Source organism: Mus caroli, unplaced genomic scaffold, assembly GCF_978045245.1.
Source record: "Mus caroli unplaced genomic scaffold, Mus_caroli_1 scaffold_11, whole genome shotgun sequence".
Classification (NCBI taxonomy): domain Eukaryota; kingdom Metazoa; phylum Chordata; class Mammalia; order Rodentia; family Muridae; genus Mus; species Mus caroli.
In genome coordinates, this window is record NW_028227266.1 from 42,385,242 (window position 1) to 42,404,827 (window position 19,586).

The following is a 19,586-nucleotide window of genomic DNA, read 5'->3' on the forward strand; positions in this document are numbered from 1 at the left end:
TTTCTGCCACCAGGACTGCTTCTCCCCTGCCCCCCTCTTCCCGTGGAGCTTCTGTCTCCTTTTGTCTTTGCACTTCCCCGCTTTCAGCTATGTTTTGGGGGTCCTTGGGGAGAGAGGAGGGTCTTCCATCCTCTGACTGTCGTGGACTGTCACCTTGCCGGCGGCGCTTCAGGTCCGTTTCTCGCCTCTCTGCTTTTACCCTGTTTTCCTTCTGCCTCCTTTCCTTTCCCTACTGACGTGGCTGACCTCCTCTCCCACGCCCCCTGCAGGCAGCTGGCCAGGTGGGCAGGTGCCAGCGGAGCTGTAAATAGAGCTGGGCTTTTGTGCCGGTTTGTGCGTGTGCCGTATTTCTGTGTCTTGATAGAAGTCACACACAAGAAAAAAAAAAGATTGAGAAAAAAAAAAAAAAAACAAAACCCTTCCCCCCTCTTTCAAATAATCACACCCTTCATTCCTCTGGACCCAGAGACATACAGTCCTATGCACCCTCCATACGCCCCACCTATAAAATGAGGTCAGACCATCTAGGCTTCCATTTGGTGAGCCCCTGAGGACTGAGAATCTACCCCCGTCCCTCTACGACGGCCGCCTGTCTGCTGCTGAGTGATTTCCGGAGAGCAGGTGCGCACATGTACATGTGTTTACCCACACCAGTGACATAGGGCCCCCAGCCTGGGTGCCTCTGCTGCTACATCTTAGCCAGAACTTGAAGCCCTTTGTCCCCATTCTAGGATAAAAGGCGAGAAGGAAGGGGCAGCGTGTGGCCCCATAGAATGGAGCTATGGAGGGGTTAGGATGCTGGAACCCTGGCTGCAGTAGCCGTGGGCCAGGTAACCCCTCAGGGCATGGACTCTTCTAGAAAGCACCACTTGCTTCTCACCAAAGAAGGAAGGGACAGAGTTGGCCCTCCACCTCTAGTGCAGAGCGAGGGAAGGCAGTGTGAGCGAGAACATCCTGTTGCCTCCTTTCTGCCTGCCTACTCTCTGCAAGATCCTTCTGTCCAGGGCTCAGGGCCATGCACCAGATCTGTCTATGCCCACCAGACACAGCCACTGCCTCTCCTCTGACTTCCCAGGAGAGCCCCTCACCCGCCCCTGGTCAGACTCAAGCCATACAGGAATGGGTGTTTTGTCCCCTTTGGCCCCAGGAGTAAACTACTTCTGTTTTTCTCACGTCCTTTCCTGCCTTGTAAGGTGGCGGGCAGCTCCCTGGCTAAGGCCTTTCCTGTCCTGCCTCCAGGGCCAAGGGCCATTCTAGACAGGGTGTCTTTTACCAGGGCCCTGTCCCCAGCCTTTCTGACCTGCAGGGCCTGGTTTTGCCTTGGCAGCTGTAATACAAAGGGAATTCGTGCCCACTTCTCCCAGTCTGGTGCTGTCCACCATCAGCCAGGCCAGGCACCAAGCCCCCTCCAGAGCTGGCTGCAGGCCCCTGGCTTCTCCTGCCCCTCCCAGGGACCATAGCCAAGGTCTCTTGTGTTGAGAGGTGGGTGGAAACCTGTCCTTCTTGCCAGACACTGCCCTCCCTGCTTCCATCTGGGCCTTGTGCCCCCACCCACATCCCCACCCTGCCCAGACTGTCTAGCCTGCCCTACTCCAAGGAGAGGGCTCTGGCCACAAAGGGCCCAATGCCCTCTTCTTGTGCCCTCGTCTCCCACCTCTACCACTAGCTTCCCAAGGTGATCTCCACAGGCCAGCCTTCTCCCTCCATCCATGGCCATACCCCAGCCATTTTGTACCATTATATAAATATATATATAAAATATAAATATATAAATACAATATGTGAAGACATCTTCCTGGTTTTTATTTTGAAACACTTTTTAGGCTTGTTCCGGGGGTCTCTGTGCTGCCTGTACTGTATTGACCTGTTTTATAGGTGCCTTTTTATTAAAAAGAGAAAATTCAAAAATGCCATCTCTCGCATTTTTATTTCTGTGTCCGGTTTGCCTCTTCTCAGCTGGCAATTGGATGCTGGGAGCAGAAAAGGGGGTCCCCAGGTGTCTTTACTGTTCTGCAATGAGAATACAGTCTCTGAAGCTATAGCATTGGTTTCCCCAGTGGGATCCCCCAGGGAGCTTGTACGGTTGGCTTGAGTGGTACTAGGCAACTCTGCTTCCTACCCCCACGCCCCCAGATCGGTGACTGGGAGGAAGCCGAGCTCAGAATTGCCTGCTAACTTCCCCTATGTGTGCATGGAGCAGCTTCCTCTGGTTCCATGTGAGTGGTACCCTCCCAGGGGCAGGGTACTGCTTTCCTGGGGTTTGAGGACTTGCCTGCCCAGGTTGGCTTCTCATATTGTCTCTGCCTAATGAAGACAGGGACCTCTGTTGTCATTCTCTTAGCTAGGTGTCTCCTCTCTCGAGGCTAGGACCACTTTGCTATCTTGCTTTCCCCAGGCAAGTTGGCTTCCTTCCCCATTGGTGCGCAGAATCCACGAGGGCCCTGGATCTCATTTCCCCGCCAGTCTGGAAGCTTTGGTCCATGGGTGGAGAAGACAGCTGGGTTTGATTTTTACTTGTTCTTCATTGGAGCCTGGAAAAGGTGTCTTTCCACTTTTCCGCTGGGCCTCTTTCCTGCTGGCTTGCCCTTTACTCTTCTTAGGATACTGGCTAGCTTCCAGAACTTTCTGGAACTTGCCCTCAGTCTGTAATCCAAGATCCAGTAACATGGGGCTGACCCAATGCTGGTTAGGTTGGAACCAGACAGCTACCTAAAGTAGATCGGTTTCAGCTTTCTGCTTGGTTAAGAGAAAGGCACGGTTGAAGGTCTGGCATGAAGTCTGTATTTAGGAGACAGGCACATTAAGGCCATAGTCTGCCACCGCCAGCTGGCTATTCCTCAGTGGTATAGGAGTGGTGGGTAGCTGTGGCAGCCAGTAGTCTTTAAGATGATGGAATCCATTCTGGGAGGAGAGTCTGGGCTCATAATCAGGAGGAAGATGAGATTGGGCCACAGCAGAAGTAGTTGTCCCTATGGCCAGGAAGAAATAAAGCTGAGCTTAGCTTTAGCTGGTTAGGATGGGAGGTGTGTGGAGTTCTCTTCATCTAAGGTGATACAGGTGGCCTGGATATTGCTTGCTTTGCCTTTGGGCTGCTTTCCCCTCCGGTGGCTCTAGTCTAGCCTGAAGGCTGGCGGAAGAGCTTTAGGGACATTCTAGAGAGAGTTTATCTAGCTTTCCCATCTGGGGACACTGGCCCAAGCTCGTGTTGGATGGGTTCCGCCACCACTTTATCCCTCCCATGGAAAACAGAAACAGACATGGGCCCTGAGACTTCCGGGATCTAGAAGGTGGTGAGCGAAGTAGCATTCTCTGACTCAGAAAGACTACTCTTGCGCCAGCTGGGGAAAAGTTGGCAAAGGGAGGCCGGGCCAGCACAGCCCAGCTTGGTCAGAAGCCGAGAGAGGTCACTGCGGAACTTTACGCCAGCGAAGGTGTAGAGCATGGGATTGAGACAGCAGTGAGCCAGGCCCAGGAATTCACACAAGGTGATGGCCACAGAGAGATAGCCACTCAGCTCGCAGCTGCTATTCACAGCCTTCAGCCTCTCCAGTGTATCTAGGAAGATGACAATGTGGTAGGGCGACCAGCAGAGGAAGAAAATGCTTGTCACTAAGATGGCCACCCTGACCGCCTTCTGCCGCTGAGGGCGCCGCTGGGCCTGCAGTAGCCTGTGGACCACGCCCACGTAACACCACCCCATCACGAGCATCGGTAGTAGGAAGCCCCCGATGTGGTAGAGGAAACGGGAGGTGAACCAGGCTCTAGTTTCCGCTTCGTTTTCCTGGGAGAAGGTGCACTGTGGTAAGGAGTCATTGTTATGAGGTTGGCCAACCTTGGCAAAGAGGAGTTCCGGTAAGGCGAACAGGAAGCCGGCCAGCCAAATGGCCGTGCAGGTGATGTGGATGGAGAGGAGTCGACGGCGGCGGTAGGCGTGAACAGCATGGACGATGGCTAGGTACCGGTCTACAGCTATACAGGCCAGCAGCAGGCTGCTGCAGTAGAAATTGATCTTGTGCAGAGCAATCACAGTTTTGCAGAGGAAGGTCCCTAGGACCCAACCCACAGAGCCCTCAGCCACTGCAAAAGGCAGGATGAAGACTAAGAGAAGGTCGGCTACTGCGAGGTGGAAGAGGAAGGTCTCGGTTGAGCTCCGAGTGTGCCGGTGCCTCTCCAGAATTACCAGCACCAGGATGTTTCCCATCATACCCAGGAGGAAGATGACGCTGTAGGCCACAGGCATGAATACCGCCTTAAAGGACGTCAGTAAGGGTCCCTCGACTGTAGAGCAGAAGTTACTGTCCTGTAGGGGAATCTCCGTGCTGTTACTGTAGAAGGCCAGTTCCTTGTACTGTAAGGACCAAAAGAAAGAGAAATGAAAACGATAGCCATATCTTTTTTTTTTCTTTTCTCTGTGAGGTTACCTGTCCTTCCAGGCTAATGCTTTTTGTCTGTACTATTCTGTTTCCTCTTGGCCTGTCCTTAAACATGCCATTTTTACCCTCCTTCCTCCCTTCTACATATTTATTTTAGGCAGGATCTCCCTCTATAGCCTTGGCTAGCCTGGAATTTACTATGTAGACCAGGTTGACCTCAGCTTTGGGTAGTCTCTGCTTGCTGGGTGCTGGGATTAAAGGCACATGCCCCCATGCCCTGTCTCTTAGATATAATTTTTTTATTCTAATTTTTGGTAGTGCTGAGCAACTGTTCGGCCACTGAGCCACATCCCTGGCCTGAAACTTCAGGTCTTTTCTTTTCTCTTCTTTTCTTTCGTTTTTGTTCGTTTGTTTGTATGTAAACTGGACCGGTAGTCACTCACAAAGTGGTAGGGTGTTCTTAGAGGTGGAAGGCGTAGGGATTGCAGTCAGTATTGGCATTTGGGAATGGAACCTGATAGGAACAAGAAGCCAACATTCCAATTCTGTAAGGGCAGTGGGTTGTAAATCTAAGCTCTCACTGGGGGTGGGGAATGGTTGAGTGCTGATGTGGCTGGCTTACTTCCTCTAAATTTCTCCCCTTCTTCCTGTCTTGATTATTGCTGAAACTGAGGAAATGGCCTCCTATTTGGTTTAATCCACACACGCTTGAGGTATGTAATCTAACTCTTATTTTACAGACCTGTCTTGCTCAAAGAGGAGGTTTGCTTAAAGGCACGTTTGCCTGTCTTCAGTCAATCAATACCGCTACACTGAGAGATGCTACCCACACTTCCCTCCAAAGGCTTCTGGGAAAGGGGCGGAGCCTAAGTTTCCTACTTCCCAAGCAGAGAGTAAACTCCCTAGGCACAGGAACCCAGCAGCGGAGGCAAATGTGAGTCACACACAGGGAGACTAGGCGCAGGGAAGGGAGGAAGCGTTTTCTGCGTGGAAAAGAAGGGGGCGTGCCTGTTATATCTCCGGAAGTCCCTACCTCCGCATCCTCCTCCCCATCTGCCACTGCCCTCCATCACCCCAGCTCTCAGGTTGTTTGCCTGCTAACCACAGAGGAAGACAGAGTGCCTGTTTTCATACCTTTCACTCACAGCTGCCCTGCACCTGCGTTTCCTCAGCTCCCTACACTGTTCTTCCTGCCCTGCCCTGCCCTGGTCAACCTCCTTCCTGGGCAATACAAAACCAATTACACCCAACCGACTATGGGTTCAAAACACAGTGATATAAGTGATGGGCCCCAGGGAGGTAAGAGATAGTGGGCTGTTCTGTCCTCTAGGCTCTGGCGATCTCGTCTTTGTGCTGACCCCCTTTGAGGAGAGTGAGGGTCTCCTGCCAGTAGGGGTTGGTTCATGGCTACCTTAAATCTTTCTTGCCACCAGGCACACTGTTGTGGGTGACACACTCACTTCCCCTGATGGGTAAACCGATTCCCCATCTTGGTCTTTTGGTCCCTAGAGCAGGTGGCTCTTTCAGAGGGGATGGGGACACATGGTACAATGGCAGCACTATCTACCCACTCTCCAGTGTCCCTTCTTCTGTCGTCACTTCATCCTGTCCCCCATCCTGTCTCTCTATGGGTCTTTCCCCTTACTTTTCTTTCAATTTTTTAAAAAAATTAGACTTCAAACCTTTTTATTTTCCGTGTATGAGAGTTTTGCCCGCGCGCGCGCGTGTGTATGTGTGCATGTGACCGCCTAGTGCCCATGGAGGTCAGAAGAAGGCCCTGGTTCCCTTGGAACTGAGGTTACAGATGGTGGAAGTCACCATGTGGGTGCTAGGAATTGAACCCCAGTCCTCTGCAAGAGTAGCAAGTGCTCTTGACCTTGGAGCCTCACTCCCGCCTTATGGGTCCTTTACTTACTACTGTTTCTGTTCTTTTCCACTTCCTACCCAGTGGACAGGGGGAGCTTCCTCGTACTCAGATCCCAGCCCCACACTTCTCAGGAGCTGAGGGGGGAGGATGGCTTAAGCCCACGATTTGAGTTCCATTGTCAGTATAGCCAGACTCTGTCTCAAAAACAAACAAACCAAATCTACACCTACACAGGGCAAATAACCACACCTAACTAGGCCCTATAGATTTAGTGTCCTTTAATGACTCCCCATCACCTGTAAGAAACAGGTATCTTTTGTCTTGTTTTTCTGATATCATAGACAATAGTAAAACCATATATATATATATATATATATATATTAAAGCCACTTTTTGATGATAATGTTCACTTGCAGAAAAGTGGATCAAGTCAAGTTTCACACAGCAGAATTCAACACACCCTTGGAAGGAAATGAAGTTTATGTTGTTTATGTCTGTCCTCTCAGGGAAAGACATTTAACTCACACAGCTTAATTTCAGAACCAACAACAGGGTATTCATACAGCATAAAGGCCCAAGGTGGTAGGCAAGAGTTGTTATGAAATATAATGGGGGAAGTGGGTACCTGGTGGGCCCGTGCCAAGGTGTTCCCTGAGAAATCACGCCACGCAACAGATCTGGTGTGAAGGGGATTTAGTGGTAGAAGGGAGGGGAGTGAGGGCCTGGAAGATGGTTAGAGGCAGGCAGATGGGAGCAGAGCCATGAGAGCAGAGAAGGGGGCAGGGCAGAGAAGGACGGAAAAGGGGAGAGAGAGGAGTCAGCCAGGAACAGGAGGGAACAGAGAGAGCCAACTGGGGCGGTGAGCAGCGCTTTTATATTCTGCCTACACCTCAGCATCAGGCAATGGCAGCAGATGATGTTGTAAGCCATTGCTAGGTCCCTAGGATAAGCCAAGTTGAGCTAACAGGAGTGTCTAGGTTAGGGCTCACAGCTCCTCTTCTTGCCTTTAAACTAGTGTTCTTTACTTTCGATTCTATGGTAAAAACAAACAAGCAAATATAGGCATTGGCTAGGTATGGTGGCTCAGGCTGTTATCCTAACACTGGAGAGAAGGGCCAGGAGATGAAAGGCTCAAAGACAGTTTCATCTACATGAGTTCCAGGCTGGCAAGTATTGCTTGGGTCTCTGTAACAAACAAACAAACAAACAAAAAAGGGCTGTACAACAGCCGGTGTGAGAGAGAATGGCCCTACAACTCTTGAAAACAATCGACCTGTTAGATAGGGCTTCAATGCCCCAGGTAGAAGGCCTTTACATTTTTATCTAAAGTAGTCCTGGCAGTGCATCTCAGCAGGTAGATGCTTGCCTAGCATATACAGGGCCCAGAGTTTGAGCCTCAGCCCTGCAAAAATAAATTTCTCCCAAATGCACACTCCTTTGATGTATCAGACCGTACCTACGACTTCACTGCACCAGACATGCTATTCCTCAGGTATGTGTGCCACAGCCACCTGTCCCCAGCAACCCAGGCAGCTTCCTGTCACCTTCGCTCCTTTTTCAAGTCTGCCTCTCTAAACTCCGGCCTTCTTTCAAGGCCCCCAAGTTGACTCCATCTGGGGCTCAGCAGGGATTTACACGTTTGCATCTGTCTGTAAACTCTGCTTGGAGTCTAACGTGGGTTCTCTATCCCTTTAGGGAGTTGTTTCCAGTAGAACTGAGTAGAGCTATTTGACTCTGACTCTGCAGTAGGAGGTGGAGAGGGAAGCTGTGGGGTGAACTGGTGAGCACACGCATCAGGCAGATGGTGGAGATGTGATGACTCACCTTGGTAACAGCCGAACCCATCCAGGGGAGCATGTGAGTCTAGCCAGCCTGTCTGGCCCAGAGGCCTTTCATGATAACGGCTCAAGTTTTTATCTAGGCTGGTGAACTTCCTTTTCACTCGAAGTTCAATCCGTGTGACATTCCCACTGGGACAGGTAAGGGGGTGAGGGTCTGTCTCTTCCTCCATGCCAACAGGTATTGTTTTGGCAAAGTGTTCAGAGGAGGAGACGATGGGAGGAAGCTAGTCTGGTATAAATCAACAGAAGGTGTCAAACATTTTTGGAGCTTGACAAATGTTAAAGCCACTCCCCATACACAGGAGCTTGGGTCCTCCTCCTCCTCCTCTCCATCAAACCCTAGAGAGAAGCCTTAGGTAGGGTTGGCTCTGGCCTGGTGGAAAGATGCTGTCAAAGGGAGCTGGCCTAGCTAACACACTGGGAAGAGTGCATTGTCAGCGATGGGATGAATGGCCCCCTCATTCTTGGCTACAAAAGGCAGCAGAAACCCTCCTGTGTACCCGCATTGTGATGGGCAACACACATCCTATATAGACACAGACATATGCCCAGGTGGGACCACACTGCTCTGCTGCATAGACAGGCACTCAAACAGAGCACAGACAGCGTACACACAAGCTCTAGGGATGCATGCCCCACGGGAACATGCCCCACGGGAACGTATGCTGCCTGGAATGATGCCAGACATAAGCTAGGGATGTATTTAGAAAGCACTGTGAGCTCTGGGCCAGGAGGATGGGAAGCTGGTCCTGCTGTTGGAGGTTGGGTGGGAAGAAGAGGTAAGCGACGCAAAGTGTTCTTCCTATGTCGGCATCCACACAGGCTCCTCTTCCCTCTACACAAGACTGGGGTCTCTCCCTGGAGAGCCTCTAGCCGTGTGTGTGTGTGTGTGTGTGTGTGTGTGTGTGTGTGTGTGTGTGTGTTTCTTCGAGCTGTCTAGCAGGCAGCCTGCGAGGGTTTGCTGACTGGATTTCTCTGGGAGCAGGCTGGGGAATATTCCTTAAGGATGTACCCTGGATTTTCTTCTAGCACTCAGGATGCTTTGGATGGGGTGTGGCTGGAGAACACTAACAATGCAGAGCCCTTCATAAGCAGAGACGGGGAACCCAGATTCACCAGGTAGAATTATTGCAGGGTGCAAGTTAGAGCTGGGTTGGGTTGTAGCCAGTAGTCTCTGTTAGCTGGGAAGCTGAGTCGAACGAGTCATTTGAGCTCATGAGTTTGAAACCAGCATAGTTAGCATACGTAGACCCTGACTCAAACACCACACATATACACAGAGCCACAGACAGACATACACAGACACACACACACACACAGACACACAGACACACACACACACACCTTGGGCGTTCAGGCCGTCATAGGCTTTTTCTAGATGAGGTGAACTCTTTTTCAGGTCAGTTGGCTCTGTTGAAAGGTTTGGAAAATCCCTCCCTGGAAAGGCATTTCCAGGTACTATGAATGTAGGAAATAGGAAAAAGAAGCCTGAAGCCTACGGGAACTGTCTTCAAGGGCTGGGAAGGGCCTTTGGTTCAGAGGAGACAGCTAGACTCCGATGTGAGCCTCACGTATAGAGCAGGAGAACTGGGCAGAAGCTCCCAAGTGGCTCCAGTCGATGGAGGGACGACTTTCTTTTTTTTTTTTTTTTTTTTTTTTAGATTTATTTATTTATTATATGTAAGTACACTGTAGCTGTCTTCAGACACACCAGAAGAGGGAGTCAGATCTCATTTTGGGTGGTTGTGAGCCACCATGTGGTTGCTGGGATTTGAACTCTGGACCTTCAGAAGAGCAGTCGGGTGCTCTTACCCACTGAGCCATCTCACCAGTCCCCGAGGGACGACTTTCTAACAGGCACAGTGATCCACCAGGGGGACATCTTTGAGCTCATGTGCAAGGGAAGAGTTCCTGCTTCGGGGAAGTCAACCCTGCCTCTCGAGTCTGCTGTTCACTGGTGTCCTGGTTGTCTGTCATGCCCTGTGTGGACAGATTTGAGTTGCTTCCTAGCATGGTCTCAGCTCCCCTCCCACAGTAGTCTCTGCTTCACTAGCCCACCGGCCCACCCTAGTCCCCAGCCCTGAAGAGCCTATAGGGCTTCCTGCCCAGTGCATTGTTCTCCCAGGCTCCTCTCTGTGGAGCAATATCGCAAGCTAGACAAGTGCTCTTCCACTGAGCTACTGTGACTGTGGGGTGTGTGTGTTGTTTGTGTGTGTGTGTTTATGGAGGCCAGAGGTAGATATCAGGTGTCTTCTCCCATCATTCTCCATCTTATCTGTTGTCAGTCTCACTGAACCTTAAACTCGCTGATTATGTAGACTTGCTGACCAGTGAGTGCCAGTATCCCCCTCCCTTTAAATGAACTTTTTTGTTTGTTTGTTTTTGGGTTTTGGTTTTTGGATTTTTGGAGACAGGGTTTCTCTGTGTTGCTCTGGCTGCCCTGGAACTCACTCTGTAGACCAGGCTGGCCTTGAACTCAGAAATCTGCCTGCCTCTGCCTCCCGAGTGTTAAATGAACTTCTTTATTTTATTTTCACTTCATGTGTACTGGTGTTTTGCCTGCATATATGTCTGTGGCCATATGCACAAGCCTGCACATACCAGAAGAGAGTGTTGGATCCTATGGGTCTGGAGTTATATAAGGTTGTACCATGTAGGTGCTAGGAATTGAACTCAGGACCTCTGGAAGAGTATCCGGTGCTCCTAACTGCTGAGCCCTTCCTCCAGCCCTCCAAGGATCTTCTTGTATGTGAACTTGAATCCTCATACTTTCATAGCAAAAAAGCATAACTATTTACTTACTTTTGTTTTGTTTTGTGTGTTTTTAAAACAGATGTAGATTTTTTAAAAAAAATTTATTTATTTTATATATATGAGTACACTGTAGCTGTCTTCAGACACACCAGAAGAGGGCATCAGATCCCATTACAGATGATTGTGGGCCACCATGTGGTAGCTGGGAATTGAACTCAGGATCACTGGAAGTGCAGCCAATGCTTTTGGCTGCTGAGTCATCTCTCCAGGCCTTATTTGTGTTTTCAAGGCAGAATTTCTCTTGTAGCCCTGGCTGTCCTGGAACTCACTCTATAGACTAGGCTGGTCTCGAACTCAGAGATCTGCCTGCCTCTGCCTCTCCAGTGCTGGAATTAAAGATGTGCACAGGCACCACCTGGCCCTTACTCATTGTTTTAAGACAGTGTCATGTCACTAAGTTGCCCAGGATGGCTTTGAACTCACTCTGTAGGCAATGTCTTCAATTTTGGACCCTCCTGCCTTAGTCTCCTGAGTAGCTGGGATTCCAGGCTTGTGTTTCCAGGTTCTGCTGAGCTTATGTCTCCTTTTACGTGAGTGTTTCCAGCCACCAGTTGGGATCTGGGAGAGGCTGTGCAGGGTGTCTCTCATTTTAGCCTTCAGTAACTTGCAGGGTGCAGTCTATAGGAATGAGACTGGGTTGTGGGTGTGTAGATCTGTTCTTCTCAACACACTCTTCCTTCAGAATTCCCCAAAGACAATTCAGGACTCTGGTTTGTCATGTGCCCCTTGTCCTTCTTTTCCCCCAAAGGAGCAAACCTACTGGGTCCTCTCCCATCTCTGCCTGAGGGTTTTGGCCATTAAGAGTATGTAGTGCTTTTGATTTTTAGTATTTTAAAAAAATATTTCTTTTTATTTTACTTATGTTTCTGTGTGTGCATATATATATATAGTGTGTGTGTGTGTGTGTGTGTGTGTGTGTGTGTGTGTGTGTGTGCCACGTATGTGTGTGTGATCTTGGGGGCTAGAAGAGCTCATCAGACTAGATGTGGGTATTAGAAACCAAACTTGGAAGGACAGCAAGTGTTCTTAGCCACTGAGCCATCTCTCTAGCCCCAGTGTGTAGTTTTTAAAAACAGGATATCACTGTGTAGCCCAGGCTAGCCTTGAACTCAGGCTACCCTGAACATTATGACCCTCCCTGTTTCAATCTCTTAAATGCTTAGGTCATTGCCATCATGCTTGGCTCTGGGGGAAACGTGGAAGAACTATGGCTTTGCCACATCTTTAGGTTTAAAATGAGTTCATCTTGAGAACCAATGGCTGTCTACACTGTGAACATGGGGTCATGTATTTGAGGAACATGCACACGCATCTCCCAGTAACCTCTTAAAGCTACCTCCTGAGATAACACTTGCTTTAAGTTAAAAAAATATATATTATATTTATCTCTGTGTGGAAATTTCAAAAGATCAGTGGACAACTTCAGAGTTGGTTTTCTCTTTTCCCTATGAGACGCAGGACTGAACTCAGGTCGTCAGGGCTGGCAGCAAGCACCTTTACCCTCTGAACCATCCTGCTGGGCCTTCTGGGATGGTGTGGATTTGAAACACTTTGTCTTTCACTCCCAAAAGAAACTCATTCCTGTACTCTGACTTTGCATCCCAAATCCTGTTGCTTTTTATGTGTCCGCCAAAGGAATAAGACCAGGCAGGCTGGGTCTCTTATGAAGAGGTATGTTCCTAATGCGGTCTGTGATATCTGACTAACAGAACCTAGATTTCCCCCTCATGCAACCCCTCGAAGGCTGGCTTCAGGTTTCCCCTCATTTCTGATCCCTCCAGTTACCCTCGGTTGAGGCTTCCTCTACTGGGGCTTCTGTGGGACTTTTCACATGGTTAGAACAAGGGGGACCCTCCCCTCCACCCAGGTAAAGCCCAGAAACAGCTTGAGCGAGTTTTGGTTCCTCTTTTTAACTCCCTTGCTGAACTGAGACACTTGTGTGTGGACAAACTGTGACCTGTGATGCTCTGGTCACAGTGAATTCATGGCTCCTGATGATCGTCAATGAAGAAGGGTCAGGGAAGCGAGACTTAGACTAGCTTCACCCTGTTCTATGGCAGCCTCCCCTCCTGACGCCTGGAACTTTACTTCAGAACTAGTCTGTGTTGGTTCCAGACAAGCCCCACCGCGGACCTCTGATTTGAGGAGTGACATGAAAGAACTCATGGTGGTTCTCTTGGGCAGGATCTCCTCCAGGGCCACCCGGACCCACCTCGCCAGAGTGGGGTGACCTCTGGCCATGCCTACTCTAGGTGCTAGGGTTCTTCTCCTCGCTCTTAGCCATCAAGAAGTTTAGTAGCTGCCCATGGCCAGCAAGTGTGTTTGAGTTCAAGGGACAAAAGATCCTCGATGGGGAAAGGTGCTCTCTATACATGCCTGATGACTCATGGCCTGAGCTTGCTCCCTGGAACCCATGGAAGAAGGAGAGAAGGAATTCTCAAACGTTGTTCTCTGACCTCCACACAGATGGCATACACACACACACACACACACACACACACACACACACACACACACTAATAATAATAATAACAACAACAACAATTAAAAATTCATTGATAGCTGGCAGTGGTGGCACATGCCTTTAATCCCAGTACTTGGGAGGCAAAGGCAGGCGGATTTCTGACTTTGAGGCCAGCCTGGACAGGGTATAGTGGAGCATACTTTTAATCTCAGCACTTGAAAATCAGAGGCAGACAGATCTCTGAGTTCAGGGCCAGCCTAATCTACATAGCAAGTTTCTGGACAGGAAGGACTACTTAGAAAGATCCTGTCTCAGGTGGCAGTGGTGGTGCATACCTTTAACCCCGGCAATCGGGAGGTAGAGGCAGTCGGATCTCTAAGTTTTTTGTTTCTTGTTTTTTAAAAGATTTATGTATTATTATTATTATATCTAAGTATACTGTAGCTGTCTTCAGACAAGCCAGAAGAGGGTGTCAGATCTCATTTCGGATGGTTGTGAGCCACCATGTGGTTGCTGGGATTTGAACTCAGGACCTTTGGAAGAGCTGTCAGTTCTCTTAACCGCCGAGCCATCTCTCCAACCTGGATCTCTAAGTTTTAGGCCAGCCTGATCTACGTGGTCTACAGAGTAAGTTCCAAGATTGGCAAGGCTACACAGAGAAACCTTGTCTCAAAAAGGCAAAGGGAAAAAAAAATCCTATCTCAAAATTAATTGTCATTAAAAATAATACAAAGAGTAGCTGGTGAGACACTTAATGGGCACCTGCCATCAAGCCTAAAAAGCTGAATTAAGTCCCTAGAACACGCATGCTGGAAAGAAAGAACTGAATCCCACAAGTTACCCTCTGTTGACTATACATAAACAAATGTAAAAAGAAAATTAAAATTAAGACAAGGGATGGTTGACTTATCAAGACTGTTGTTTCAGAACTCAGAGTTGAGAGGGTTGAACCCACTGATCTGGAGAAGTGGGCCAGTACTCAGCTGGGTCAAAGACAGGGAGTGAGGAGCAGAAAATAAAGTCAACGGGAGAAGCTCAGCGGACGCCTAAGAAAAATGTCAAGCTAAGACCTCAGAGATTTATAATGCCAGTACCCAAAGGACTCAGGCAAGACGACTATGAGTTTGAAGCAGATTTAGCTACCTAGAGACTCTTGTTTCAAAGAGACAAGCCAACAAACACCCCCACCCACCCAATTTTTTTTTTCAAAACAGCAACAGAAAGCATTGAGCCAAGCCTGCAGTCCTTCCAAGTGTCTGTCACAGGGCAGGAAGTGCTCCTTGGGAGAGCTGGGGATGCAGGAGGGCCTTGTCATACTGTCTTGTCCAGTATGACAGACAGACAGAGCAAAACAGAAACCCATTGTTTTATGGAGAAGCCACTAATGCTAAACTTTTCTGCCAGTTCTGTCGTTCCAGGACATGCATGCTATGACAGAATAGGGCAGTGTGCCAAGGCCGGTCATGGCCTTTTAGAAGGTGAGTGGGGCCAAAGAGGAGGTTCTGTGTTTCAGAGTGACAACTACCCTTGATGAGAGTGGGTGGTGGGTGAAGGAAGAACATGTCTGATTGAAGGACTCCAGGGACAGGGTTGTCTTAGAATCCCTGGACTCCTAGCTAGATGTCTGGGCACATAGCTCAGGGCCTTGGGTTTGATATGTGTCATGAAAGAAGTTACCTTGCTTCTCTCCTTGGAATCTAGGTTTGCTTCATGTCATGAGTGCATCCCGCTGTCCCTCTGGCCCCCACTACCACCTGTCTCTAGTAGGTCACACTGTGATGTGAGGCGTGCAGTTAGGGGAAACTCTTGAGGTTTCTCAGAAGCCAGGAACGGCCAGGTCTCCAGGTGGTTACAAAGGCATCCAAGTGGGTCAGGGCTGATGGTCAGCTTGAGGGCAGAAGATACCACCTAACCATATCAGGGGCAGCTGGCAGTGGGGATGAGGGCAAGCAAGCGTGGGAGCACACTCCCCTGTAGAACAGTTAGGTTTTCAAAGGACTCAGGCAAGAGTTTGAAGCAGATTTAGGCTACACAGAGACTCTGTTTCAAACAAACAAGCCAACAAACAACCCTACCCCCTAAATTTTTTTCAAGACAACAACAGAAAGCATTGAGCTAAGCCTGAGGTCCTTTTATTTGCAGAATCCCCAAGAGTGCCCAAGTGATGCCAGCTGAGCAGGTTCAGCAAGCCCAGGGACATAGTGGGAAGAATGATAAAGCAGATCACAGATCCTGGCGAGCTGGGAGAGTCAGGGGAAACACCTCAAGGTGTGCTTAGGGCAGGAGAGCTGATAGGGCTCTGGGTTTGGAGCTCATTAGAGAATAAGGCCATGATGAAGGTTCTAAGTCTACTGATGCCCAAAACCCACAGCCCCACAGCCCTGGGGTTTTCCACTTGAACTGCTCCTAACAACATCCTTTGGTAGTCCAATAGCAGCCAAGTCAAGTGAACTCCTATGCTTAACTGGAAGACACTCGGGCGGGTGGCAGAGAGGGTGTCAGGCACTGCTTCCTTCTTTGCTTGTTTCTTTCTTAAGCTCCCACCTAAGAAACTCTTCCAAGATACTGTATCTCTAGAGATGACAGTCCCTCCCAGGACAAAGCGGCGTGCTCCAAGGTGTTTTTAGGAGCAATACAGCTGCATGACTTGGACCCCTGGGATCCTCTTCCTTGCCACCCATCTGGCCTCACGATTTCTTCATCTATACAAAATCACTGTCTAAAGGCTTCCAGCCAGGGATTAGCTCCACCTTGTCTGGACCATCAGCGACTTGAGGGCAAAGATTATGTCCTCAGTCTCTCCACCCAACACAGATAGATGTTGTATTGTGCCTTAATGATCAAGTCATTCAGCAAGATGAACAATTATATATACCTTCTTTTGGAGACAAGGTCTCAATGTGTTCTAGGCTCCCGCCCCTGAGTCTCTTGCTTCCACCTTTCTCATGCCGGGATTATAGGTGTGTACCACCACACTAAGTGTGTGCAAGCTGAGGATGAGCCTAGCAGCACTCGGCAAGCACTCTACCAACTGAGTACTGTTTCCACCCCTCCTCTCCCAGCCAACAACTCCACACTGCCTGATTGACTAGCACTGCCAGCAAACTGACATGAAGAAAACTTCCAGCCAGGTGGTGGTGGTGACGGCGGCGGCGGTGGCGGCGGCGCACGCGTTTAATCGCAGTACTTGGCAGGTAGAAGTAGGTGAGTTTGAACCTAGTCTACAGAGTTCCAGGACAGCCAATGCTTGCTTCACAGAGAAGCCCAGTCTCAAAAAAAAAAAAAAAAAAAAAAAAAAAAAAAAAAAAAGCAAACAAAAATACCCCTTCCAAATGACTTTGCCATTCTAACTCAAGGAGACAAGAGAAACTTCTCTGTTAAAGAAGCAAGAGGCAGAGCTGTGTCCTCAGCCACACAGCAGGAGATGCCAAACCTGATCCTGTGTCTCCCACCTCCCTTTGGCATCTATTAAGGGCAACAGATATGGGAGACAATAAGAGTCTAAAAGTGGATGTATTTGCCTATGTTCTATAATCCTTGCGGCGGGATTCCCAAGCTATCCCCTCTTCCTTGACATAGTATATTTAAAGTTCCAAGCAGGATCAGAGCAGCAGGGAGCCACATGACTCGACTCACCAGGTCATCCATATTGTATGTGATGGAGCCCATGTCCAGGGTTAGTGGGTAGTTCATAGCTGCAGCTCTGCGTCACCAGGCTGGTCACTGTCTGATGTCGAGAAGGTTTGTGCTGGTGCCTATGGAGAGGTGGCAGGCGTCAGCTGCAAACTTAAACAAATGAGCCATGTGCGGTCTCCTGGGGCCAGGGAGGGCTTGCTGCTTGCCTCTCGACTCATCTCTTTTTTTTTTTTTTTTTCCACTGAGTCTTTTCTGGTGTGTGTGTGTGTGTGTGTGTTTCCCCCTTTCTTTTCTTTTCTTTTCTTTTCTTTTTTTTTTTTTAAGAAAAAGGGAAACTCCCCCCACAGAGTCAGTACTACGCAAGCATTTCAGCGCCTTTCCTGGCACTCATGGTCTGAACTGGGCCAAGCGTCTGGTGTGAAGGCTGCCCCTCCCTTCTGCTCACTGGATCTCTATGAGGGATGCATATAGACTTGGGGAACTCCTCATAGAAGGGGCTAAGAAAAGAGTACTCCCAGCCTCCTCTACACACTCACTTTCCTTATCACTAGGGTGACCAACCATCCCAGTTTGCCCAGAACCAGAGAAAGTCCCCTGTCCTGGGAAACCCCTCAGTCCCAGGCGAGCCAGGGTACTTGATCAACCTGTGACTGCCATCCTTTTGCCCGGCCAGGGAGGGGGAACCCTGCCCCCTCCCTCTTTTCAGCTCAAGTTTGAAAGAGTTAAGCTAGACTTTTTCAAAGGGAAGAACCCTAAGATAAATACTAGAAGAAAAAAAACATGAAATGAAATTACCAGACAAGAGCGCAGTATAGCCAGGTGTGGTGGCGCACGCCTTTAATCCCAGCGTTTGGGAGGCAGAGAAAGGCGGATTTCTGAGTTTGAGGCCAGCCTGGTCTACAGAGTGAGTTCCAGGACAGCCAGGGCTACACAGAGAAACCCTGTCTCGAAAAACAAAAAAAACAAAAAAAAACAAAACAAAACAAAAAAAAAGAGTGCAGTATAAATACAGCCATAGAGCTGTCTCTGACTCAGAGAAAAAGGTCAAAAAGGCGTTCCACCACAAGTAAACTTGTAGACACCTAGCTTGAAAGGACATGGATGGTTACCTAGGCCACCCCCACACCTCCAATTTTACACAAGAGGACCCCAAAGCCCAGAGATGGAGACTGACCTACCCAGGATCCTGTAACGCATCAATGGTGGCAACCTTGCACCCAAGTGTTCTGACTCCACATTTGTCATCCTCTGCTTCCATCATAGCTGCTCTGCAGGCTCTCTCTGCCCCTGCTCTTCACCCCTGCTCTGGCCCATCCTGAGAGCCACTTTGTTCATGAAGACCTGTGGTGGATATTGATCCATTTCCCCTCCAGGTCTTGTCCTGGTGGGTTTTCTTCCATGGGAGGATATTTCCTGACTCAGTCCATGATATTGTAAGATTGTACCCACTACACTATGTAGGTACTACATACGGGGCACTATTTGTGTGTGTGTGTGTGTGTGTGTGTGTGAGAGAGAGAGAGAGAGAGAGAGAGAGAGAGAGAGAGAGAGAGTCAGAGACAGACAGAGACAGACAAAGATAAAGACACACAGAGAGAGCCTATGGAGGTTAGAGGACAACTTGTGTGAGTTGTTTCTCTCCTACAATGTGGGAATGTGGGACTCAGGTAGTCAGGTTTGGTGGCAAATGTCTTTCCTTGTTGAGCCATCTTTCTGGCCCCCAAAACTGTTCTTAAGGAGGAAGAAGGCCAGGGCACAGGGTTGGAGCCCCTCTCCAGCTCTTCTAGTCCTGTACTGCTCAGGGATACACTGCCTCGGCGCTTCCTGGGTCTGGAGCTGACGAAGCACTGTCCATCCTTCCAACCCTACACCATGCGGTCACGCCCCTCCCGCCCAGCAACACACACAAGTCAGCTTTTGCTGCTCTGAGTACACTGTCCAGAAAAGACAAAAGCATGAGAAACTCCAAGGAATGGAAAGGGACTTTGAAAGACAAGCCGGTCACGCCTCACTCTGCCCACCCCTCCTCTCCAGAGGATGCAAGAAAGGAGACCAGAGCATCCTCACTAAGCAACCACTCAAGGGGGTGAAAGCTGCCTCATATGAAATCATGGTTCCTCAGCTGTGAGGGTGAATGTCTGTCACCTGAGCACTTGGGAGGATGACGCAGGGAGATTCTGAGTTTGAGGCTAAAGAGGTCTATGTGATAAGACCCATCCATAAAATAAAGTGCGAAGGGGGAGGGTAGATCATGTTGCAGAGTAGGATGGTTTACTGTTTAGAATTAGAAACTTGAGCCTTCACGCTGAGTCAAAATGTATCTTCTATGACGCCCCCAGCCGGGCCTCAGACAGGACCGTGTGTGTAGCATGTCTCCCAAGTGACCTCTGGGTACAGACATCATGTGCCTGTGAGTCTTATGTGTCCCAACCCACATCCTAATGTCTTCAACTATTTTTCAAATAGCTGGTTTCTGGGTGCCTTATCAGCCTGTGCTTTGACCTTAGGTGATTTCCTGTCAGTGGTCCAGAAAGCCTGTGACAAGGACAAACCACGGGAAGGCGAGTTTCCTTGTTCGGGACTCTGAACAT

The 19,586-nt window shown here is 49.3% G+C and overlaps 1 protein-coding gene across 1 annotated transcript; it reads right to left on the bottom strand.

Annotated features, from left to right (window-relative positions):
* Positions 1-3,242: 3,242 nt before the first annotated feature.
* Cxcr5 (C-X-C motif chemokine receptor 5) lies at positions 3,243-17,052 on the bottom strand. The gene is made up of 2 exons (XM_021173373.2): positions 16,996-17,052; positions 3,243-4,348 (listed from the first exon to the last, which is right to left on the bottom strand). The coding sequence occupies exons 1-2, from the start codon at positions 17,050-17,052 to the stop codon at positions 3,281-3,283; spliced, it is 1,125 nt and encodes a 374-aa protein (XP_021029032.1). The 3' UTR covers positions 3,243-3,280.
* Positions 17,053-19,586: the final 2,534 nt, after the last annotated feature.